The 19883-nt window shown below is 47.0% G+C and overlaps 2 protein-coding genes across 4 annotated transcripts in view; one reads left to right on the forward strand and one right to left on the reverse strand.

Annotated features, from left to right (window-relative positions):
- WWC2 (WW and C2 domain containing 2) overlaps window positions 1–13819 on the reverse strand; it is a 153862-nt gene extending 140043 nt beyond the window's left edge. For both annotated transcript variants that reach the window (XM_044938497.2, XM_025280355.3), the window contains exon 1: window positions 13295–13819. In XM_044938497.2, coding sequence (XP_044794432.2) covers window positions 13295–13425 — 131 coding nt within the window. In that variant the 5' untranslated portion in view covers window positions 13426–13819. The remainder of the gene's footprint in view (window positions 1–13294) is intronic.
- Window positions 13820–14181: 362 nt separating this feature from the next.
- On the forward strand, window positions 14182–15997 carry LOC123465537 (translation initiation factor IF-2-like). Of its 2 annotated transcripts, none has more exons than XM_045164725.1 (2): window positions 14182–14845; window positions 15668–15997. In XM_045164725.1, the coding sequence occupies exons 1-2, from the start codon at window positions 14277–14279 to the stop codon at window positions 15765–15767; spliced, it is 669 nt and encodes a 222-aa protein (XP_045020660.1). In that variant the 5' UTR covers window positions 14182–14276; the 3' UTR covers window positions 15768–15997. The 2 variants fall into 2 exon arrangements, 1 of the variants encoding a protein (XP_045020660.1); XR_006640733.1 differs by having other exon boundaries at window positions 14182–15146.
- The last annotated feature ends 3886 nt before the right edge of the window (window positions 15998–19883 follow it).

A 19883-nucleotide genomic window follows, 5' to 3' on the forward strand; every position in this document is an offset into this window, starting at 1 on the left:
GGCAATGTACAGAAAGAAACAATTGCCCCCCAGGCCAAGACTTAGGCTCAAAGGTAAAAAAAAGAATTCCAATCAAGGTCTGTAACTTACACATTTATGGAACCAAGGTGTTCTCACAACAGACTGCTCTTCAGGGTTTCAATCAATGCAAGAGAAAGAGTTCTGTCAAAGAATCTGGGAGAGCTGGAGCTCAGTGTTATGGCTTTGAAAATTCTCCATCCTTTAATAATCAGTTCACTTGTCCTCAAACTGGGGCGGGGACATGGGGGGTGGGGTGCAGGTGCTGTGGATGGCTCTATGGAAGACTGGATTGGGAGCAGGCTGTGGTACAAGGTCAGAGGGGTTTTAGAAACAGAAAGATGGAGGATACAGCCAATCAGATCTCAGCCTCTGAAAGAACTCAAAGCCCTGGAATGAGGCAGGAGTGACAGAATCAGATCTGGCTTCAACTGAACACCAAATATGCACAAGACATTGGGCTGGGTGTGCTGTGAGGGGACATTAAATAAAGAAGAGTGTGCATGGTTGACCCAAATGGAGCCTACCCACTTGTTTGGAAAAATAAAAAGTAAATTCTGAAAAAGGTAACAGTTCAATTACAAGAATCAATGAAGTATACGTTTAGTTTTGATACTGATGCTGAAAACAAGCACCATGAGAAATAAGGAGCTGGAAGATCTCGTGGGGCTGAGAGGTCCAGGGAAGCTTCCAGTGTTGAAACTGAATCTTGAAAGGTGGCCATGGCCTCCGACCCCAAACCAAGGCCGAGGGCCCTTGTGAGCAGCCCCTGGAGGTTCCGCATGGTGAAACACACAGCTTTGAAGTAAGATGGACATGGGTGAGTCCCACCACCACTGCTCAACGGCTCTGTGCCCTAGACAAGATGCTTCACCTATTAAGCCTCAGCTTCCTAAAATCGGGAGGCTAATGGTTCCTGTCAAAGGTTTCATTTATTCCATAAATATTTATTAAGACCTTGCACAGAGCTGAACATTGAAATACAACACAGTAAACAAGACAGAGGCAGGACCTGCCCTTCTGGAGCCTGAAATGACATGCATGGTACTTAGATCATTATCATCACCGTCTTTATCATCTTGAGCACAGAGGTGGAAAGTACAAGATATGTTCCCATGAGAATGAGTGTAACATCTCAGCTGGATCAAGGATTCACTCCCCAGGTCCAAATACTAGCATGCTTCAGGGCTCAGTCCTGGGACCTCTTCTTTTCCTGCATTCCCAAGAGTCTCACTCCATCCTACAATTTAAAACACTAGCTATGTATCCCTGAATTTAGTGCCTCCAGCTCTGGAGCTGTCTCCTGAACTCCAGACTCTATATCCAGCTGCCTATTCGATGTCTCCATGTACATGTCTTAACAACCATCTCAGACCGATAAATCTGCAACAGAACTCTGGAGCTCTGATGCATTGGATGCCAACCAACCATATTCCTTCCTCGGTCTTTAGTGTTAGGTGCTCAGTTGTGTGACCCAAAGGACTGTAGCCCGCCAGGCTCCTCTGTCCATGGGATTCTCTAGGCAAAGATACTGGAGTGGGTTGCCATGCCCTTCTCCAGGGGATCTTTCCAACCCAGGGACTGAACCCGGGTCTCCTGCATTGCAGGCAGATTCTTTACCGTCTGAGCCACCAGGGAAGCCCTCCATGGTCTTTCCCCACCAGTACATGTAAGTTCTTTCACTTTCACCTGAAGAACAATCTCCAATCCATTGCCAAAGCCATCATTCCAGTTCAAGATCTGATTGTTTCTCACCTAGATTACACGACTGCAATAGCTGCTATGATTCCTTCTCCATAGACTAATGATCTCTTTTAAAAAAATGGGCAAGGACACACACACACACACACAAGCCCCATCGATGCTCCATTCAACCGAAAACTCTCCAATGGCTCCCAGATGCCCTTAAAATGTTGATGGTGTACAAGGCATCCCTGATCAGACACTCTTTTTACCTCTCTGTCTCCTCTCATGAGTCTCTTCTTTCTCCATCTCTGCACTGCAGCCACATGGGTTCTTTCAGTTCCCTGAATCCAGCGACCTCTCTAGCACTTTAGGACAGTGCTGTCTGACAGAGCTTTCTGCACTGGCAGAGATGCTCTATATCTGTACATGTGGCTACTGGGCACTTAGCATGCGGCTAGTGAGATTAAATATTTAGTGAGGAACTAAATGTTTAACTTTATTTAATTCCGATTGCTTTAAATAGCCACACATTCCTAGCAGCTATTGTACTAGGCAGGAGGGCTGGGAATCTAACTAACCTGTTCCTCCGCTTTGACTCTTCCTCCGGATTTTCACACGGATGGCGCATTCTTATCCTTAGGCCATAATTTCACAGAAAAAAAATAAAAAGCCTGGCATTTCAATTCATTTCTATTTAAAACCACAACACAAAGGAAAACTGTAAAGTTTTGCATTAAATGAAACGGTGTGCTCTTCAAATCTTTGAGAATAAACATTATCGACCACGCTTTACATTTGATTGAGTAACAGTGCCACTTAACGAAACCACCCTTGCATACAATGGAGCGGTATCAGTCAAGTAATTTCTGGTCTCTGACTAAGTCAGAATTTTCAGCAGGAGTTTGTAGCACAAATCTCTCTAGGTCAACCTTGCCTACAGCGCAACTGTTGGTACTCACGTTGGATCCTGTGAGAAAACACAGCACAAATAGACTCTAGCGAAGGCTCTCTGCTTGCCTACTCCTGACACACTCATTTCCCCCAAAAAACAGGGACACTTACTTGGCTGAAAGTCACTATTAAGTAAAAATAATGTCTGAAAGTGTGAAAGGATTAAGTCAGTTGGTTGTGTCTGACTACAACTCCATAGACTGTAGCCCGCCAGGCTCCTTTGTCCATGGGCAAGAATCCTGGAGTGGGTTGCCATGCCCTCCTCCAGGGGATGTTCCTGACCCAGGGATCAAACTTGGGTCTTCTGCTTTGCAGGCAGATTCTTTACCATCTGACCCACCAGAGAAGCCCTCAAAATAATGTCTGCATTTCTTTAAAATTAAATCTCCTACTCCACCCCTACCCCCCACCCCCGCCACCCCCGGTGAGACCGAAGCTGGTTAAGTGAACATCTCTGCTCAGATCCTCCACTGGGATCACAGTCACTACTCCCAAGTTACTGGAATGAAAGAACAGCTCTCAGAACTCAGCTCTGTTACCCTACTCCCGGTCCACTTCCCAGTGGGCCTCGATTCCAGTGCTACTCACTGCTATCGTCTCGGAACTGTGATTTCTTTACTGACATCGGGGTTAATAGTGTAGGAAAAGTTATTTGCAGAGGAAAATGATTTTAGCCCTTCACGGCATCTTTGCAACACCTGCACTTCTGAAAGCTTTGTGAAGAGAATACACAGAATTCTCTTCTATTTGATCATCATCACCAACTCTGTGCTTTACAAATACTATCAAGATGTCCCTGGGAAAGTCAGCCCTTCCAGTGAGCAACACAGACCACTGTAATGTTTATACTTCCAAGAGTAAACTGGACACAAGCGGCTATGGTGCTTCCAAGAGTTTGTGGGGTTTTCTTCTGCCTGTTTCTCTCCTGTCCCTGTGTACAATTCCAGCTAAGACGGGCAAGAACAGGTCTGGAAAACTTTCAGGAGTGTGCTGTATGTCATTAGAAGAAAAGCAGTAAGAGAAACAAGGCAACTCCTCCGATTCAGCATCCATGTCTGATTTATTTTTATACAACAGTGCCTAGAATCCAAATTATTTGTGAAATCGATGGTCAATGACCACTGATTAACATACCATCTTATCATAAAAGACTAATATTTAAGTGTTTGTATAAAATATTTTGGGCTTTCCTAATAGCTCAGTGGTGGTAAAGAATTTGCCCTCCAATGCAGGAGATGTGGGTTCCATGCCTGGATTGAGAAGATCCCCTGGAGAAGGAAACAGCAACCACTCCAGTATTCTTGCCTGGGAAATGCTATGGAGAGAGGAGCCTGGTGGGCTGCAGTCCATGGGGTCACAAAGAGTTGGACACGACTGGAACAACTGAGCATGCACACACACATAAAATGTTTTAAAGGCTTTCTCATTTCATTTGACACCAGAGGTTGGCAAACTTCTTCTGAAAAGGGCCAGAGAGTAAATATTTAAGGCTTTGTGGGCCACGTACAATCTCGGACACATATTCTTTGTTTTTGTTTCTTACAACCCTTTAATGATGTAAGACCCATTCTCAGCTAGAGGGCTCCACAAAAAGAAGGCTGTGGTCTGGGATTTGGCCCTTGGGCCATAGCTGGCCCACCCTGCTTTTCAAGTATACCAAAAAACCATAATTATATAGTATGGTCACACTTTGACGAAAGAAAAACACTTCCAACTGTTTTGCGTGTTTTTCTGTAATTTTTTAAAAAGTAAACTAAAATTTTTTAGAACAGTTTTAGATTTACAGAAAGCAAACAGTCGGTACAGAGTTTCCATATACCCCACCCTCAGGTTCCCCCACTGTTAAGCTTTTCAAATTCATGAACCAATATTGATACACTGTTATTACCTAAGATGCAAGTTCCCTTAGCTTTTACGTGGTGCCCTTTTTCCACCCCAGGATTCCATCATGATACCCTACTGCATACTCATCCTGCCTTCCTAGGCTGGGACAGCTTCTCAGACACTCCTTGTTTTAATGACCATGTCAGTTTTAAGGAATACTAGTCAGACAGTTTGTAAAATGCCCTCTATGGAGATTTGGTGGGTGTTTTTCTCATGGTTAGACTGGTTTTCTGGGAGAAAGACACCGAGAAAAAGTGACCATCACATCGTATCAGTGGTACTTCAACATGACTTACCACTGTTGACGTTTACCTCGAACGCCTGGCTGAAGCTTTGACATCACACTTCCTCTAACTGCTTTTTTTTTTAACGATTTTAATTCTTACCATATATTACTAGTTTAAAGCTTTTAAACATCAAATCATCGAATAAGCTGGCTGTTTACATACACACAGATTATGATTGATTATCTATGCAATTCACATCTATGCCTCTTAGAATATCTTATCCAAGATGAAGACAAAAAATTAGTATGTACCTTATCAGTATTTTCTACTTTTAATTCACCCTAACTCTTCTTCCTCTGCCTGTTGGGAGACACAAAAAGGTGGGTACAGTAGCAAAGGCTAAAAGGCTAGGATACAAGGAGAAAACTTGGGTCATATTGAGACTATCAAAACACTGAGGGAAATGCAAATCAAAACCTCAGTAAGGAAATTCCCCAATGGTCCAGGACTGGTTGAGATTCCATGCTCGCAAGGCAAGGGGCACGGGTTTCATCCCTGGGGAACTAAGATCCCATATACTGTGAGGTGTGGCCAAAAAAAAACCAAACCAATCACAGTAAGATACTAGCTCTACTAGCTCATGTCCACTAGAAATGTTTAAAAAACAACAAAAAAACACCAAGCATTTTGGTGAGGATGTAGAGAAACTGGAACACTCAACACACTGCTGGGAAGAGTGTAAATGATGCAGCCGCTGTGGGAAGAGTCTGGCAGTTCCTCATAAAGTCAAACATACAATTAACATATAACCCGGCAGTTCCAGGTTCAGGTATTTTATCCAAGAAATTTAAAGACATATAGTCATATAAAAATCATACACAAATGTTCATGGCAGCGTTTATTCATAGTAGCCAGAAAGTAGAAACAATGCAAATGCCCAACAGCTGATGCTTGGGTAAACAAAGTGTGGTATATCCACGCAATGGAATATTATTCAAAGTCACAAAAAGGAATGAAACGCTGGTACAGGCGACAACGTGAATGAATCTTGAAAACCTTATGCTAAATATAAGAAGCCAGACACATAAGGAAATATACTGCATTACTCCATTTATAATGTCCAGTTAGGCAAAAATATAGAGACAGAAAGTAGATTAGAGGTTTCCAAAGGCATCGGGGTGGAGAAAGGATGGGGACTGAACTCTTAATGGGTACCAGGTTTCTCTTGGAGGTGAAAAAAACGTTCAGGAATCACATAATGATCACAGTTGCATGACACTATGAACATACTAAAACAACAACAACAACAACAACAACAACCCTCTGAACTGTGCACTTTAAAATGGCTAATTTTATGTGATGTTTTTATCACAGTAAAAAATTAATAGCTGGGGGAAAAAAACCACTAAAGACACTGAAAACATTCTGAAGCTACATATTTGGGGAATCATTTTTAATTTACAAGTTACATACATAGTCATTCAATTCAGTCGCTCAGTCATGTCCAACTCTTTGCAACCCCATGGACGCCAGGCCTCCCTGTCCATCGCCAACTCCTGGAGTTTACCCAAACTCATGTCCATTGAGTCGGTGATGCCATCTAACTATCTCATGCTCTGTTGTCCCCTTCTCCTGCCTTCAATCTTTCCCAACATCAGGGTCTTTTCCAATGAGTCAGCTCTTTGTATCAGGTGGCCAAAATATTGGAGTTTCAGCTTCAATATCAGTCCTTCCAATGAACACCTAGGACTGATTTCCTTTAGGATGGACTGGTTGGATCTTTGCAGTCCAAGGGACTCTCAAGAGTCTTCTCCAACATCACAGTTGAAAAGTATCAATTCTTCTGCGCTCAGCCTTTTTTATAGTCCAACTCTCACATCTATACATGACTACTGGAAAAACCATATCCTTGACTAGACAGACCTTTGTTGACAAAGAAATGTCTCTGCTTTTTAATACGCTGTCTAGGTTGGTCATAACTTTCCTTCCAAGGAGTAAGCGTCTTTTAATTTCACGGCTGTAATCACCATCTGCAGTGATTTTGAAGACCAAAAATATAGTCAGCCACTGTTTCCATGCCTTTAAAAATTCTTTTCCTTTTCTTTATATTTCTGTGGTGATTTTTCGAATTAAAAGAGTTTTAGAAATGGGTGAAGAAATCAGCCCAAAATTCGAAAAGGAAATCAGTTCAACCAATTTCAGTCCAGTTTATGGGACTGGGGCGGTGCCCAGGACCAGGGCCCGGTCTCTAGGGATTTACACTGCATCAGGGCTAGTGCAGTTCAAGTCCCACCTCGGCTCCATGAGGCTGGCTATACTCCTCTAGAGCAGGGGCATGGTTTTCCTACAGACGTCCACACAGAAAAAGTACCCACGAGCCATCCACAGGGCAACATGTCCAAGCCCTAGAGGCAGGCGGAGCACGACTCATCAGGGCTCACCCACAGGAAAGTGAGATCTTGGTTTGCAGGCCGCATATCACAGTGTTTGATTATGTAGCTCACAACTTAAGTGATTTGCTGCTAAGAATCAATCAATTGCCTATTCATAAGTAATAGTCTTTCTTGGAAAAGGCAATTCTTTTCCTGAGAGTTCTAACAAAATTAAACTGCAATCTATGGACCAGTAAAAGTCATGGGAGAAATCTCAGTTGTGTACTCAGCAACCACAGCTCACTCCAGCAAGCATCACAGCCAACTGTTGAAAACAAGAAGTATTTCTGCTGGGAACTTTTGGAGGACAGCATAGTTATGTTTAAATTAGGGCTTCCCAGAGAGATTAAAAAAAAACAACAACAAAAAAAAACAACCTTCTTCTAAGAACCTCTCCACACTTCAAATACCATAATCACTCAAATCACAGTAAGCACTTTGGCACTCAGAGTTGGACAAGGCCCGGAGAGGGACAATCCCCAGCCATCTATGACAAGGGCGACTGTGATCAAGACAGTTGGGGTTGATTTTGTGTTCTTTGCTCTCATAAGTAATTCACATATTTATGCTGTTAGTCAAAATGCAGCGGCTTAATGCTCTCATTATTTTTAATCTAACTGGAAAATCAATTGTCTCTGGTTGTTGGTGGTTATGGGTACAGTTTTTGAAAACCCAACAATAAGAAACTGGAAACGAGAGTAGCTCCAATTGTATTCTTGAACTTGACAAACTTTCTTCATCGGGCTTCCCAGGTGGCTCAGTGGTAAAGAATCTGCCTGGCAACACAGGCGATGCTGGTTCAAACCTTGGGTTGGGAAGATGCCCTGGAGGAGGGCATGGCAACCCACTCCAGTGTTCTTGCCTGGGAAATCCCATGGACAGAAGAGCCTGGCGGGCTACAGTCCATGGGGTCGCAAAATAGTCTGACATGATTTAGCGACTACAGAACAGAACCAATGTTCATTTAACACCTACCAGATACAAAGGACAAAGAGAGAGCAATATTGAAGAATTCACATTCCAGCAGTAAGTTGAGAAAAATTACTTGCTTTGACTTTGAAAGAAAGATAACATAGAGTTTCCATAGAGCGTAATCAGGTACTGGTTAGGCCGGGTGTGGAGAGCCAAAGGGTAACTTAGACACCGGTGATACCCAGCTGACATCCTCTCCCTATACTGCCCCTCCCAATCCCCAGGATTTTTTCCCACCAGTCAGAAAGCACAAGCTGCTCAACGTCTGATGCAAGCCATAAACCAGAGATTATGGCCCATCAGCCTGTTTTAACGTAAAGCAGCTTTGCCTGCGTGTGTGCTAAGTCGCTTTAGTGGTGTCCGACTCTGTGACCCCATGGACCGTAGCCCACCAGGCTCCTCTGTCCATGGGATTCTCCAGGCAAGAATGCTGGAGTGGGTTGCTGGGCCCTCCTCCAAGGGATCTTCCCGACCCAGGGATCGAATCTGAGTTCTTAAGTCTCCTGCATTGGCAGGCAGGTTCTTTACCAAGTCGCTTTATGTGATGATAAATCTTTTAAGTTCAACAAGACAAAGTTATTGTAACATCCAATTCGAGGACAGAAAATGAACAGAATTCCCCTGGGAATTTGTAAAACCACTCATCCTGGCCCTGATGCCTGTCTGCCTTAGCCACCTACTCCTCCAAGAGGCAAATAAATCCAACACTCCATCTTTCTCTCCTTCACTGAATAGACAAAAACATGGACTAGCTTTTTTTTTTTTAAGCACTGGGCCATTTGGCCATGATCTATAGCCCACCATAAACACCATTTGGTGTGGTCAAAGGGGGCCTATGTTGAGCAAAATAAGAGGTGAGTGAGGGAGCAGACTTGCAAAAGAACAGTTGGTCCACTTGGGGTGGGGCGGGTTGCCAAGGAATCATGGACACGGAGGAGAAGTTTTCCCCAGGACTCGGGGAGGGGGAGAGGAAGGGCAAAGTCAAGGCTGTTACAGTAAAACTGTAATCTATTCTTAACTCTTCCCCAAAATGAACTTCTCACGTGCTCAAGAGAACACTGAACTGCCAAGTTCTAGCTGGACCAGCTCTGTGGTTCAGTGGGGTCAGCTTGACGGGTCCCCAGCCCACACCCCCAAGGCATTCACCCTGTGTGGTGAGCTCAGGCATCAGAGAATCCTACATAGTTGACAGGATCCTCTGAAGACCAAGAAAGATGGGTCACGTGAAAATAACTTAAGCGTCCATCAACAGATGAACAGACGAAGAAGTCGTGGTGTGTGTGTGTATATATATATATATATATATATATATAGTCGTAACTCAGCCATAAAATAGAACAAAATTTTGTCATTTGCAGCAATGTGGATGGACTTGGAGGGTATTTCACTAAATGAAATAAGTCAGATAGAGAAAGATAAATACTATATGATATCACTTATGCTGCTGCTAAGTCGCTTCAGTTGTGTCCGACTCTGTGCGACCCCATAGATGGCAGCCCACCAGGCTCCCCCGTCCCTGGGATTCTCCAGGCAAGAACACTGGAGTGGGTCGCTATTTCCTTCTCCAATGCATGAAAGTGAAAAGTGAAAGTGAAGTCGCTCAGTCAGGTCCGACCCTTAGCGACCCCATGGACTGCAGCCCACCAGGCTCGGATTTTCCAGGCAAGAGAACTGGAGTGGGGTGCCATTGCCTTCTCCAGATATCACTTATACATGGATCTAAAAAAATAGAACAAACTAGTGACTACAACATGAAAGAATCAGACTCACAGAAACAAACTAGTGGGTACCAGTGTGGAGGGGCGGCAACACAGAGCTGAGAGAGTGAAAGGTATAAACGACTGAGTGTAAGACAGGCTGACAGATGTACTGTAGAACATGGGGAATATAGGCAATACTGTGTATTAACTATACATGGAAGCAACATTTAAAAACTGTACAGAATGGAAAAAAATTATGTAAAAGAAAAAAAGACTGGTCAATCAGCCTAAGAAATCAACCCTAGGCAAAGAGGCTATCCTCCATGCAAAGACCCCTGAGCATGCCCAGATGTCCAGTAAGTCAAGAGAAAAGACAGAGGACACAGACTCTACAGTCGGGTTCTCTGGCTTCAAATTCGCACTCCACGTGTAACAGCAATGATCCCTGTGACTCCATTTCCCCAATTGTAACTGGAAGATAAGAACGACACCCACCTCTCAGGACTACTGGCAGGATAAAATGAGATCACGGTTAAAGAGCTTAGTGCGGAGGCTCCCGCACAATAAACACTGAGAAAACGTGTGTCAGAACATCTGTTCTTTCCAGGGCTGCCCTGAACGACCAGTGGGTTCCTGAACTGGAATTACAACACTACAACTAGTCCTCTTTGGCTGGGCCCTCATCGTGGGCACCCAAGATACCCCTATGGGGCAGGTGCTATGATCTTCATTTTAGAGGTGAAAATGCAGCTTCAGAGGGGTTCAGATACTCATCTGAGCTTTTTTTTCAGCTAATAAAGGTAGAGCAATGAGAGCTCTGATCATGTCACAGCAGAGTCTGCTTTGTGTCATCAACCTCCAAAAGCTTAAAAGCATTTAAAATAATACTTCAATATGTTAAAAATCACCATTGATTTAATAAAATTATGTTCCTGTGAAATCCCCCATTCTTCCTCCAAGACATCTGCATAATTACCTATGCAATCAGAAATACCTTACAGATTCTGGTAGAGCATTAAAAACACAAAATTATCTTTCTGAACATAAATATGGGTAAATAATCATAATGGCTTTAAAAGTTAAAAAGTACTCCAGACCCACAGTTTATCAAGTCACTTTTCTTCCAGGATTTCTCATTTGATCCTGCAAAAAGAAGGGACACACTCCAGTTGACCTGTATGACACCTCTTTGCCCACATGTTTGGTAAGTGTGTAACAAAACTGCCCACAGGTTCCTTCAAATAACGTCTCCGACCATCTTCTACACTAGTGAGCAAGACTGTATAGACACTTCACTGCCCTAAAAGAAAACACAACCAAATTTAAACTAAGTATATCAGCTCTGACTCGGATCTTGCAGAATATCTTTAAAACTCTTATTATTGAAATCCAGAAATATTTATAACCAGTCAGATTTATAAATACTTAAAGGTACAACAGCTTCAAGGAAAACTGGAATAATAACACATCACCTTAGTCAAAACTGTTTGTCCCCATCAAATGAAATGGTTACACATTTCCTGAAAACAGAGTTCATGATAATTGTTAATCCATTAACAATTTAGAGTAAAAGACATGCTTAACTTGTTTAAGAAGTGGTGATAAAGATAAGCCAAGCCATATAATTTTACTTCACTTTCTATTTGCTTTACCCAGGCATTACATAGTCTTGTAGTCCTTATTAGTAAACACAAGAGAGATGATATTAACAAATAATGTAAACTGAAGCAAAAGAGAATCTCAAATGCCTAAATATTTCAAGAATGCATTGAAGTTTCAATAACCTGAAACTCCAAGTATCAGAAAGCAGAAAGAATGACCCTACGACTGTTAAAGTCAAGTATTTATACAGGTGCCTTAAAAGCCACTGTTGGGTGAACATCATCATCACTGACATTTACTATCTGTTAAGTAGTTTCAAAGTGCAATAACTGGCTTGGAGCGTGAAGTTTATGACAACAGCTAACACGCCTGGAGAAACTGTGAAGGTGTGATGCCTGTCATAACTTTCATCAAGCCAGCAACAGGCAACCAGGCTGGAGCAAGACGTGACCTCAGCACAGGTGTCTTTTCTCATTTCGAGAGGGAAACCTAAACTGATACCTTCATGTATAATTTAACAAGGATTGCTCCATAAATTTATAATGCCACTTGTGACTTTCTTATAACTGCTCTTTAATAGCATTCAAAAACAATATTCTTAGGAGAAAAGTAACTGAGAACACAGAGTATGAGTAACACACAAAGGTGGAAAGAAAATTCAGAAATGATAACCATCCAAGATTTGGAATTTTCCCTAATGGTATACTATTTAAATTTATAAGCAGGAATATTTCCTTAATAGTTTACAAATTTACTATTAGAAATCTTTCCTATGATTCTTCTAAAAATCTAACTATGATACATTTTCTTTTTAAGGGTGAAAAGAAAGATGGAAGAGAGAAACAATGTTTGTAAACTAACTTAAACTTCAGCTCCTAAACTTCTTAGAATGTTATGTTTTTCCTCTTTGGTTCTGAGCAGGAATAAAAAGTGTGTTAAAAACTTACAGGAACACATGCTAAGCTCAAGTCCGCCAGTTCCTCAATAATCAAGGTTCAGTTCTACGGTTCATGTCACCACTTCTTATTTCAAAGCAGAATCTGCCTTTTCAAGATCTGGGAGGCAGTTCAAGTATTCAGGTGACGATAAACACCAGGCAGCATACCCCCAAACAAGCGTCTCCAGAATCTGAGGGGCAAAGTCAATTGCACCCACCACCTGGGTCCAGCGGGGAAGGGCGCCCGGACCCCCTACACGCCTCGGGCCTCCGGCCTGCCTGCGGGCACGCCCCGGGTCAAGAAAGTGCACTCGAGGCTGGAAGCCAAGAACGGCCCTCAGAGATGCCACAGGTGGCCTAGCCAGTGGGTGACCCCCAACCTGGCGCTCGGGCCTTCCTCCTTCGGGAGGCCCCGAGCCCCGCCCCGCCACCCAGGCCGAATGTGCCCTCTAGCCTCCATCTGGTCAACTCCGGGCGGAGGCGGGCTCCGAGCAGGGCTCAGGTGGCTCTTCTGGGTCCGTTAACTGGACCCAGCGCCCGCCCAGGGCGTCGATCCCACCCTCGCCTCCGTGCCCCGAGCGTCTCAAGGTCCCGGGGCGCTCGGGAAGGTGGTGGCCAAGGGGGAGCCTGGTTGCGGCGGCTCTCCGCGGGCCCCCCGGGCCAGGGCGCCTGGCCGGGCTGACGCAGCCCCGGCTCGGGCGGACGGTCCCCGCGCCTTCTCCCCGAGACCCCTCCCGGCAGCAACCCCCGGGGGCAGGCGACGCCCCGCGCGCCCCACGCCCCCCTCGCCGCGGGCGCCGCCGCTCGGCCGGGTCTCCCGGACAACAGCCGCCGCCGCGCTCCCGAGGCGGGTCCCCGCGCCCACCCCGCGGCCCGGCCGCCCACCTGTCCCGGGGGTCGATCCAGCTGGTCCTCCGGGTGTTGTGATCGATGTAGAAGACCTTGCCGTCGTAGTCCCTGGCCTCCTCCCAGCCCCGGGGTAGCGGCAGCTGCCCGCTCCCGGCCCTCCTAGGCATGGTCGGCGGCCTCTCTGGCGGGCGGCGCCTCCATAGGGGAACCGGGCGCGGGACGCGGCGGGAACGCGACTGCCCGGGCCCGGCCGCCGCACCCCAGATCCGGGCGCCGGCGAGGGCTGGGAGCCCGTGGGGCTGCGGCGGGGGCCACGCGAGGGGACTGGAGGGCGTCTCAGGAAACCCTGCTCTCGGCCGCGCCGGGGATCAGTCCACCATGTCTGCGTCGGAGCGGGCAAGCGAACCCTCCTCCGCCTCCTCCTCCTCGCGATCGCCGCCGCAGCCTCCGCCTCTTCCTCCTCCTCCTCCCCGTCCCTCTACGGCCGCCGAGGGTCGCGGCGCCCAGGCTGCCCGAGCCGCCGCCGTCTGGGCTCGGATCCGGGAAGCTCAGCGGAGCGGCGGCGACTGGGCTTCTCATTTGCGTCAAATTAGCATGCACCCGCCCTCGCCACGCCCCTTACCCGCCCTCACCACGCCTCCGGGCCTGCCCCGCCCATCGCCCCGCCCCCCGCCCGGCTCATCTGCATGCACATTCCTCGCCGCCACATTCCAGGGCTTAACCCTGCCGCTCCCGCGGCTCTGCGCGCGGGCCTGGGCGCCGGCCCGAGTCGGGCGTCGGCGGCAGCGGGGGAGGGGAGCTGCGGTCCAGGTGGGAGGCAGGCGGACGGAGGAATGCACGGCTCGCTGCTTCCTCCGGACCCTCAAAGTCTCCCTACGGCCGAACGCTTGGGGTTTATTTATTTATTTTTTTAAGAGTTTCGGGACGGAAAACTAACGAGAGAGCGCCCCGCAGCCCTCTCCTTCCACCTCTTTGCGACTTCCAGGGAAACTACAAGACTTTCCCCGAGAGGAAGGGGATGTGGGGAGGCTCCCTTCGGAAGCAAAAGGTCCCAGCGAACAGCGAGGGCACAAAAGGGTCCCCCGCGCGGCGCTCCGCACCCCCTCTCGGTTCCCCGGGCGGTTCCCGGGGCGAGGGGTGGGGTAGAAAGTGTGAAAAGCCCCGCCGGCGCCGGAAAGCGCGTCCAGGGGCCTCTGCAAGGGCGCCCGGCCCTTCGGGACCTCCGAGCTCCGAGGGGCCCCGCGGGCCTCGCGGCGGACAGCGAAAGCGAGTCCCGAGGTCCGAGAGCGCCGCGACCCGCCCTGACACCTGGGGGGCCCCGCCGGGAGGACTCGGGCCAAACCCGGAGAAGCGGCTGACCATCCCGCCCTGGTCGTCGTCCACGTCCGCTCGGCCCACGGGGCCCAGCGCTGGACGTGCCCGCCCCGGGCATCCAGCCTCTTCCGTCCGCCCCCGCCCCGGGAAGTCCCCGGCCCCGAGCCCAGCCGCCGCCCGGGGAGGTGTGGGCGAGCGCGCTGGAAGGAAACCGCGGCGGCCCGGCCCCTGGACGTGTCCGGGAAGGAACGCGGACTTTCTCTCATTCCACAAGTATTTATTCAGCAGCTACTACGTCCTGGTCGGCCCGGACGTCGGGCTCCGGGCTGGACGGGGACACGGGCAGCAGGCCTGGCAGGGCCCGGACCCACAGCATTTGCGCCCCCCCCGCCCCCCAGCCCTTCCGTCTCGGAGGGAGCCTCCCAGTCCCCCAACTCTTCTCCAGCCCGGTCTGCACCACCGTCCCCACCATTCAGAGTCTTCCGGGTTACTGAGCAGCTGCTTTTAGAGTGGGGGGACGGGGCGGGCGGGAATCAAGGAAGAAAGACCCCGGGGATCAGTCCTTCACCACTAGGTGTGAATTCGCTTAATCCTGCCGCCTTATACGTAGACTTTTTCCCACCTTGCGCGGGACACAGCACACAGCAAGGGCTTTCGGGGTGGGGGTGGGGGGTTTGCAGCCGCGTCCGCCTCCCCTCCTGGATTCACCCACGGGTAAGGAGGTCAAGTTAATTGAGGTTCCCCAGGGCGCGGAGCTGCCCCCGTTAGGGTTGCAGCCGCCTTGGAGGTGGGGAAGGCCTTTGGTCCTCCAGGCCTTCGGGGCGTCAGTGGTCCATCTCTGAGGAGGAGGAGGTTGGTCCCGCAGAGTAAGGATGGAGGCTCAGGGGCTTGGAACAGCTTCGTGGTGAGGACTGGACCTGCCTTCTCGGGCGAGAGCCTTAGAGGGGTTGTATCCGTACCTGGAGCATCTGAGTAGAAACTTTTACCATAAGACACTCTAGAGAGCTCAGAGGGTTGCACTCAGGAGCTACCCGGGGGTGCAGGAGGCAGAGAAGGTAGCCATCCAAGATGCATTCACTTTCTGTATCTTTCTAGGTCTTCCTCGTGTACACCCAGGAAGCCAGGCTTCACCGAAGACAAAAGGAAGACCCCGCTTGCTCCCTCGTTCAGCCTCACTCCATTCCTCAGGAAGTGATCCCACAGGGCAAGCTTTGCCCTATTCCAGGTGAGATGGGCCATCCTAGTGTGTAAGCTTAAGGTTATACTTCTGAATGCTGGGAAAAAGATAGGACTAAAACTAATCTCTCATGCTACTAAGTGAAGGAGAAGCTTTGTTTTCAGATCAGATCAGATCAGTCACTCAGTCGTGTCCGACTCCTTGTGACCCCATGAATCGCAGCACGCCAGGCCTCCCTGTCCATCACCAACTCCCAGAGTTCACTCAGACTCACGTCCATCGAGTCAGTGATGCCATCCAGCCATCTTATCCTCTGTCGTCCCCTTCTCCTCCTGCCCCCAGTCCCTCCCAGCATCAGATTTCTCCACTGATCTCCAGTAGCATATTGGGCACCTACTGACCTGGGGAGTTTCTCTTTCAGTATCCTATCATTTTGTCTTTTCATACTGTTCATGGTGTTCTCAAGGCAAGAATACTGAAGTGGTTTGCCATTCCCTTCTCCAGTGGACCACATTCTGTCAAATCTCTCCACCATGACTGCTCTAAATTGGCCCATTACCATGGTCAAAATTTGTGTCATGGTAAAGTGAAAGTGAAAGTGAAGTAGCTCAGTTGTGTCCCACTCTTTGCGACCCCGTGGATTGTAGCCTACTAGGCTCTTCCCTCCATATGATTCTCCAGGCAAGAATACTGGAGTGGGTTGCCATTTCCTTCTCCAGGGGATCTTCCCAGCTCAGGGATCAAACCCGCATCTCCCGCATCTCCCGCATCTCCCGCATTGCGGGCAGACGCTTTAACCTCTGAGCCACCAGGGACTTGTGTCATGGTATACTATTAATAATAACATCATCTGGCAACCCAGCCAAGCCATTCTTTAAACCTTGCTTCCGATATGCTTCCCTCCCCTAAACAGAAAACATGTTTTATATTAAAAATGTCTGCATCCTGCTATTAGAGAAAAAAGTGACACACTTTGCCGTGGCCACAATTTAGTTTGTTTCACTGGGATAAACTACTGCATCATACTTCTCGGTTAATTTCAAATTTGATAAGCTTTCAGATAAGTTAGTATTCTTACCCAACTTCTAAAATGGATGGGGAATCCAAAATAGCACACAGCTGTCAATGGTTGTTTATTGTTCCATAAATCTAAGACTTAAGTGAAAGTGGCTCAGTCTAGTCCGACTCTTTGCCACCCCTGTGGACTGACTATACAGTCCGTGAAATTTTCTAGGCCAGAATACTGGAGTGGATAGCTGTTCCCTTCACCAGGGAATCTTCCCAACCCAGGGATTGAACCCAGGTCTCCCACATTGTAGGTGGAATTTTCTAGGCCAGAATACTGGAGTGGATAGCTGTTCCCTTCACCAGGGAATCTTCCCAACCCAGGGATTGAACCCAGGTCTCCCACATTGTAGGTGGATTCTTTACCAGCTGTGCCACTAGGGAAGCCCAGGACTTCAAAAAGGGACCCTAAATAGACAAACAAAACTCGAAAGCATTTAAGAGACAAACTCACTTCTTCTCCCCCACTGGGTGGCACAGGAAATATTTGGTCACACAAAAGCAGTTCAGATGATAAAAAGGAAAGTCTCTCCTCTGCAGGGTTTAGTCTCGATCAAGTTTTCACACTGCTGTTCTGAGTTCACTCAGTTTAAATAGTACCACCCCTTCAGAGAGTTCTTGGGGTTAAGACGATGATGTTTCATTTTGTTTACATTCACATCTGTAAAAATAAAATCAACATAAAGATTATCCACTATTTTATAGATGATACATTTAGATTTCATTTGGTTCCAGTTCAGAATGATGATGCTATCTGTCTCTTGCCCCAGATCCCAGATTATTCCGGTTTTCTGGCCTTCAATTCCCTTTTCTCCCAGCTTTTCAATGTTCTCCAATACTGATAGTCGGTGGGGATGAGCTGCCATTAAACAAAGCTCCCATGTCAATGTCCAGATCCTGGGTGGCAGGAAATTGAGTGGTATCAAAAATGAGAGTGGAGAGTGAAAATTATTTCAACAGAGAATTCGTTATATCTATCCAAATTGAAATATATGTTTTTAGTCCAGTATGTATACATATTTAGCAATCCTAGTTCCACGATATGTAAAATTACTTAGTTTTGGCTGCACTGGGTCTTTGTTGCTGTGCCAGGACTTTCTCAGTTGCAGAGAGTGGAGGCTGCTCTCTGCTGCTCTTCTCATGGTGGCGGCTTCTCTTGGTGCAGTGCAGGCAGGCATCGGTACTGGTGGCCACAGGCTTCGTTGCCCCGAGGAATGTGGACCCTTCCCAAACCAGGGAAAGAACCTCTGTCCCTTATACTGGCAGGTGGATCCTCAACCACTGGACCACCAGTGAAGTCCCTCAGGGCTACTCCTTTACCTATAGATGGTTCCCCTAGATATGCAAGAATGTGCATTGTAGCATGCTCATAATAGCAAAGCTGGAAAAATCACCAGTGTCCGTCATTAAGGGACTAAGCAAATGAGTTATCCATGCTCAGCGGGCATTTAAAAAGCATTGCGTAAAAATGTGTTTGCTGATAAGGAAGGATGCCCAGGATTCTTTTTAATCCAGTATATATACATATACTGGAAAAAAAAGTAAGGTGCAAAAGACGCTTGCTTGTCAGGAATTCATCTACATTCTTTCTTACATAATGAAAAAATATAAGGTTCCATTCTCCTTTCGCCATCTTTAGTTTGCATTTTTCCCCATTCCAACTTTATAATCCATGAAAAACAGCTTTTTTTATTTTTTCTTGCTAACTTCATTGGAGATGGAGCCAGTCATAAAATTTAAAGAACACAGTCTCGTGTATGCTTCCTTAGAGTCAAGGGGAGCATTCAGACAGTAAATGAAGCTAGTGGGGGCTGTCGGAAAGGGAGGTCTCATCAAGGCAATATACATGACGAAAATGATCAGTAAGGCAAATGGATGGGGTTGAGATGCGAGAACATGATTCCAAAATGGACCAGCATGGCAGGGCCAGCGGGCTTACAGAAGGACATAGGTGCTCGAAACTCCAGGCTGAATCTGGCGTGCAAGGACCCAAGACTGGCTGGAGCCATCTACTTAGGAGGCTGGCGTGATAGTATAGGTATGAGAGAGATAAAAGCCTGGATTAGAAATAAAGTGAGGAGGGCATGAAAAGGAATGATCCGGCAAGAATTTGCTCCTGATTAGATTAAGAGGTGACTAGACCAGAAGGAGGAACCTGGTCGGATTCCAAGATTTTAGGCCATCAGGAGAGACTCAAATAGCTGAAATACATGAGGAAGTCCAAAAGGGGATCTGATATGGGCTTTGATTTTTAGAAATTAAAAATACTCCAGGAGAGACTTAAAGGTCAAGACTCAAAAGGTCAGGACTGCAAGTGTATCATTGAATGTTGCCCATCCAAAAATTCTGTAAAGGGCTAAGGATTTGGGACTAAGTCTTGGGAAGGAAATATCCAAGTCTAATAGAATTAAATAACCCATCTGTAATCCTGTGTTTCGCCTAGAACTCTTCAGTAATTTGATATGATTTAGTTTATTTCTTTGTAAAATGTGGTCTCCATTTTCAAGGATGTGTGTAAGAATTCGTTACTAGTGTGTAATACATCTCTGAATGAATTATTGTTATAACCTTTATCGTTAAGCTATTGAGTCGACTCACGTGTAGGACAAGAGGAACTGGTTTTTAATAATTTAATATCCCCTGTCTCTCCAGGAGATCAGGGATTATATAAACCGGAACTTCTAAATAAAGAGAACATTTTTCCCCCTAGATCGAACTAGTGACTTTTTTGCTTTTGCTTTTCTGCATCCGAAGTATTGAATAACATCTCTATCTCTGTGAATTATTATGAATCAGATCAGATCAGTCCCTCAGTCGTGTCCGGCCTCCCTGTCCATCACCAACTCCCAGAGTTCACCCAGACTCATGTCCATGGAGTCGGTGATGCCATCCAGCCATCTCATCCTCTGTCGTCCCCTTCTCCTCCTGCCCCCAATCCCTCCCAGCATCAGGGTCTTTTCCAATGAGTCAACTCTTTGCATGAGGTGGCCAAAGTACTGGTGTTTCAGCTTTAGCATCATTCCTTCCAAAGAACACCCAGGACTGATCTCCTTCAGAATGGACTGGTTG

Source organism: Bubalus bubalis, chromosome 1 (genome assembly GCF_019923935.1).
Source record: "Bubalus bubalis isolate 160015118507 breed Murrah chromosome 1, NDDB_SH_1, whole genome shotgun sequence".
Lineage (NCBI taxonomy): Eukaryota > Metazoa > Chordata > Mammalia > Artiodactyla > Bovidae > Bubalus > Bubalus bubalis.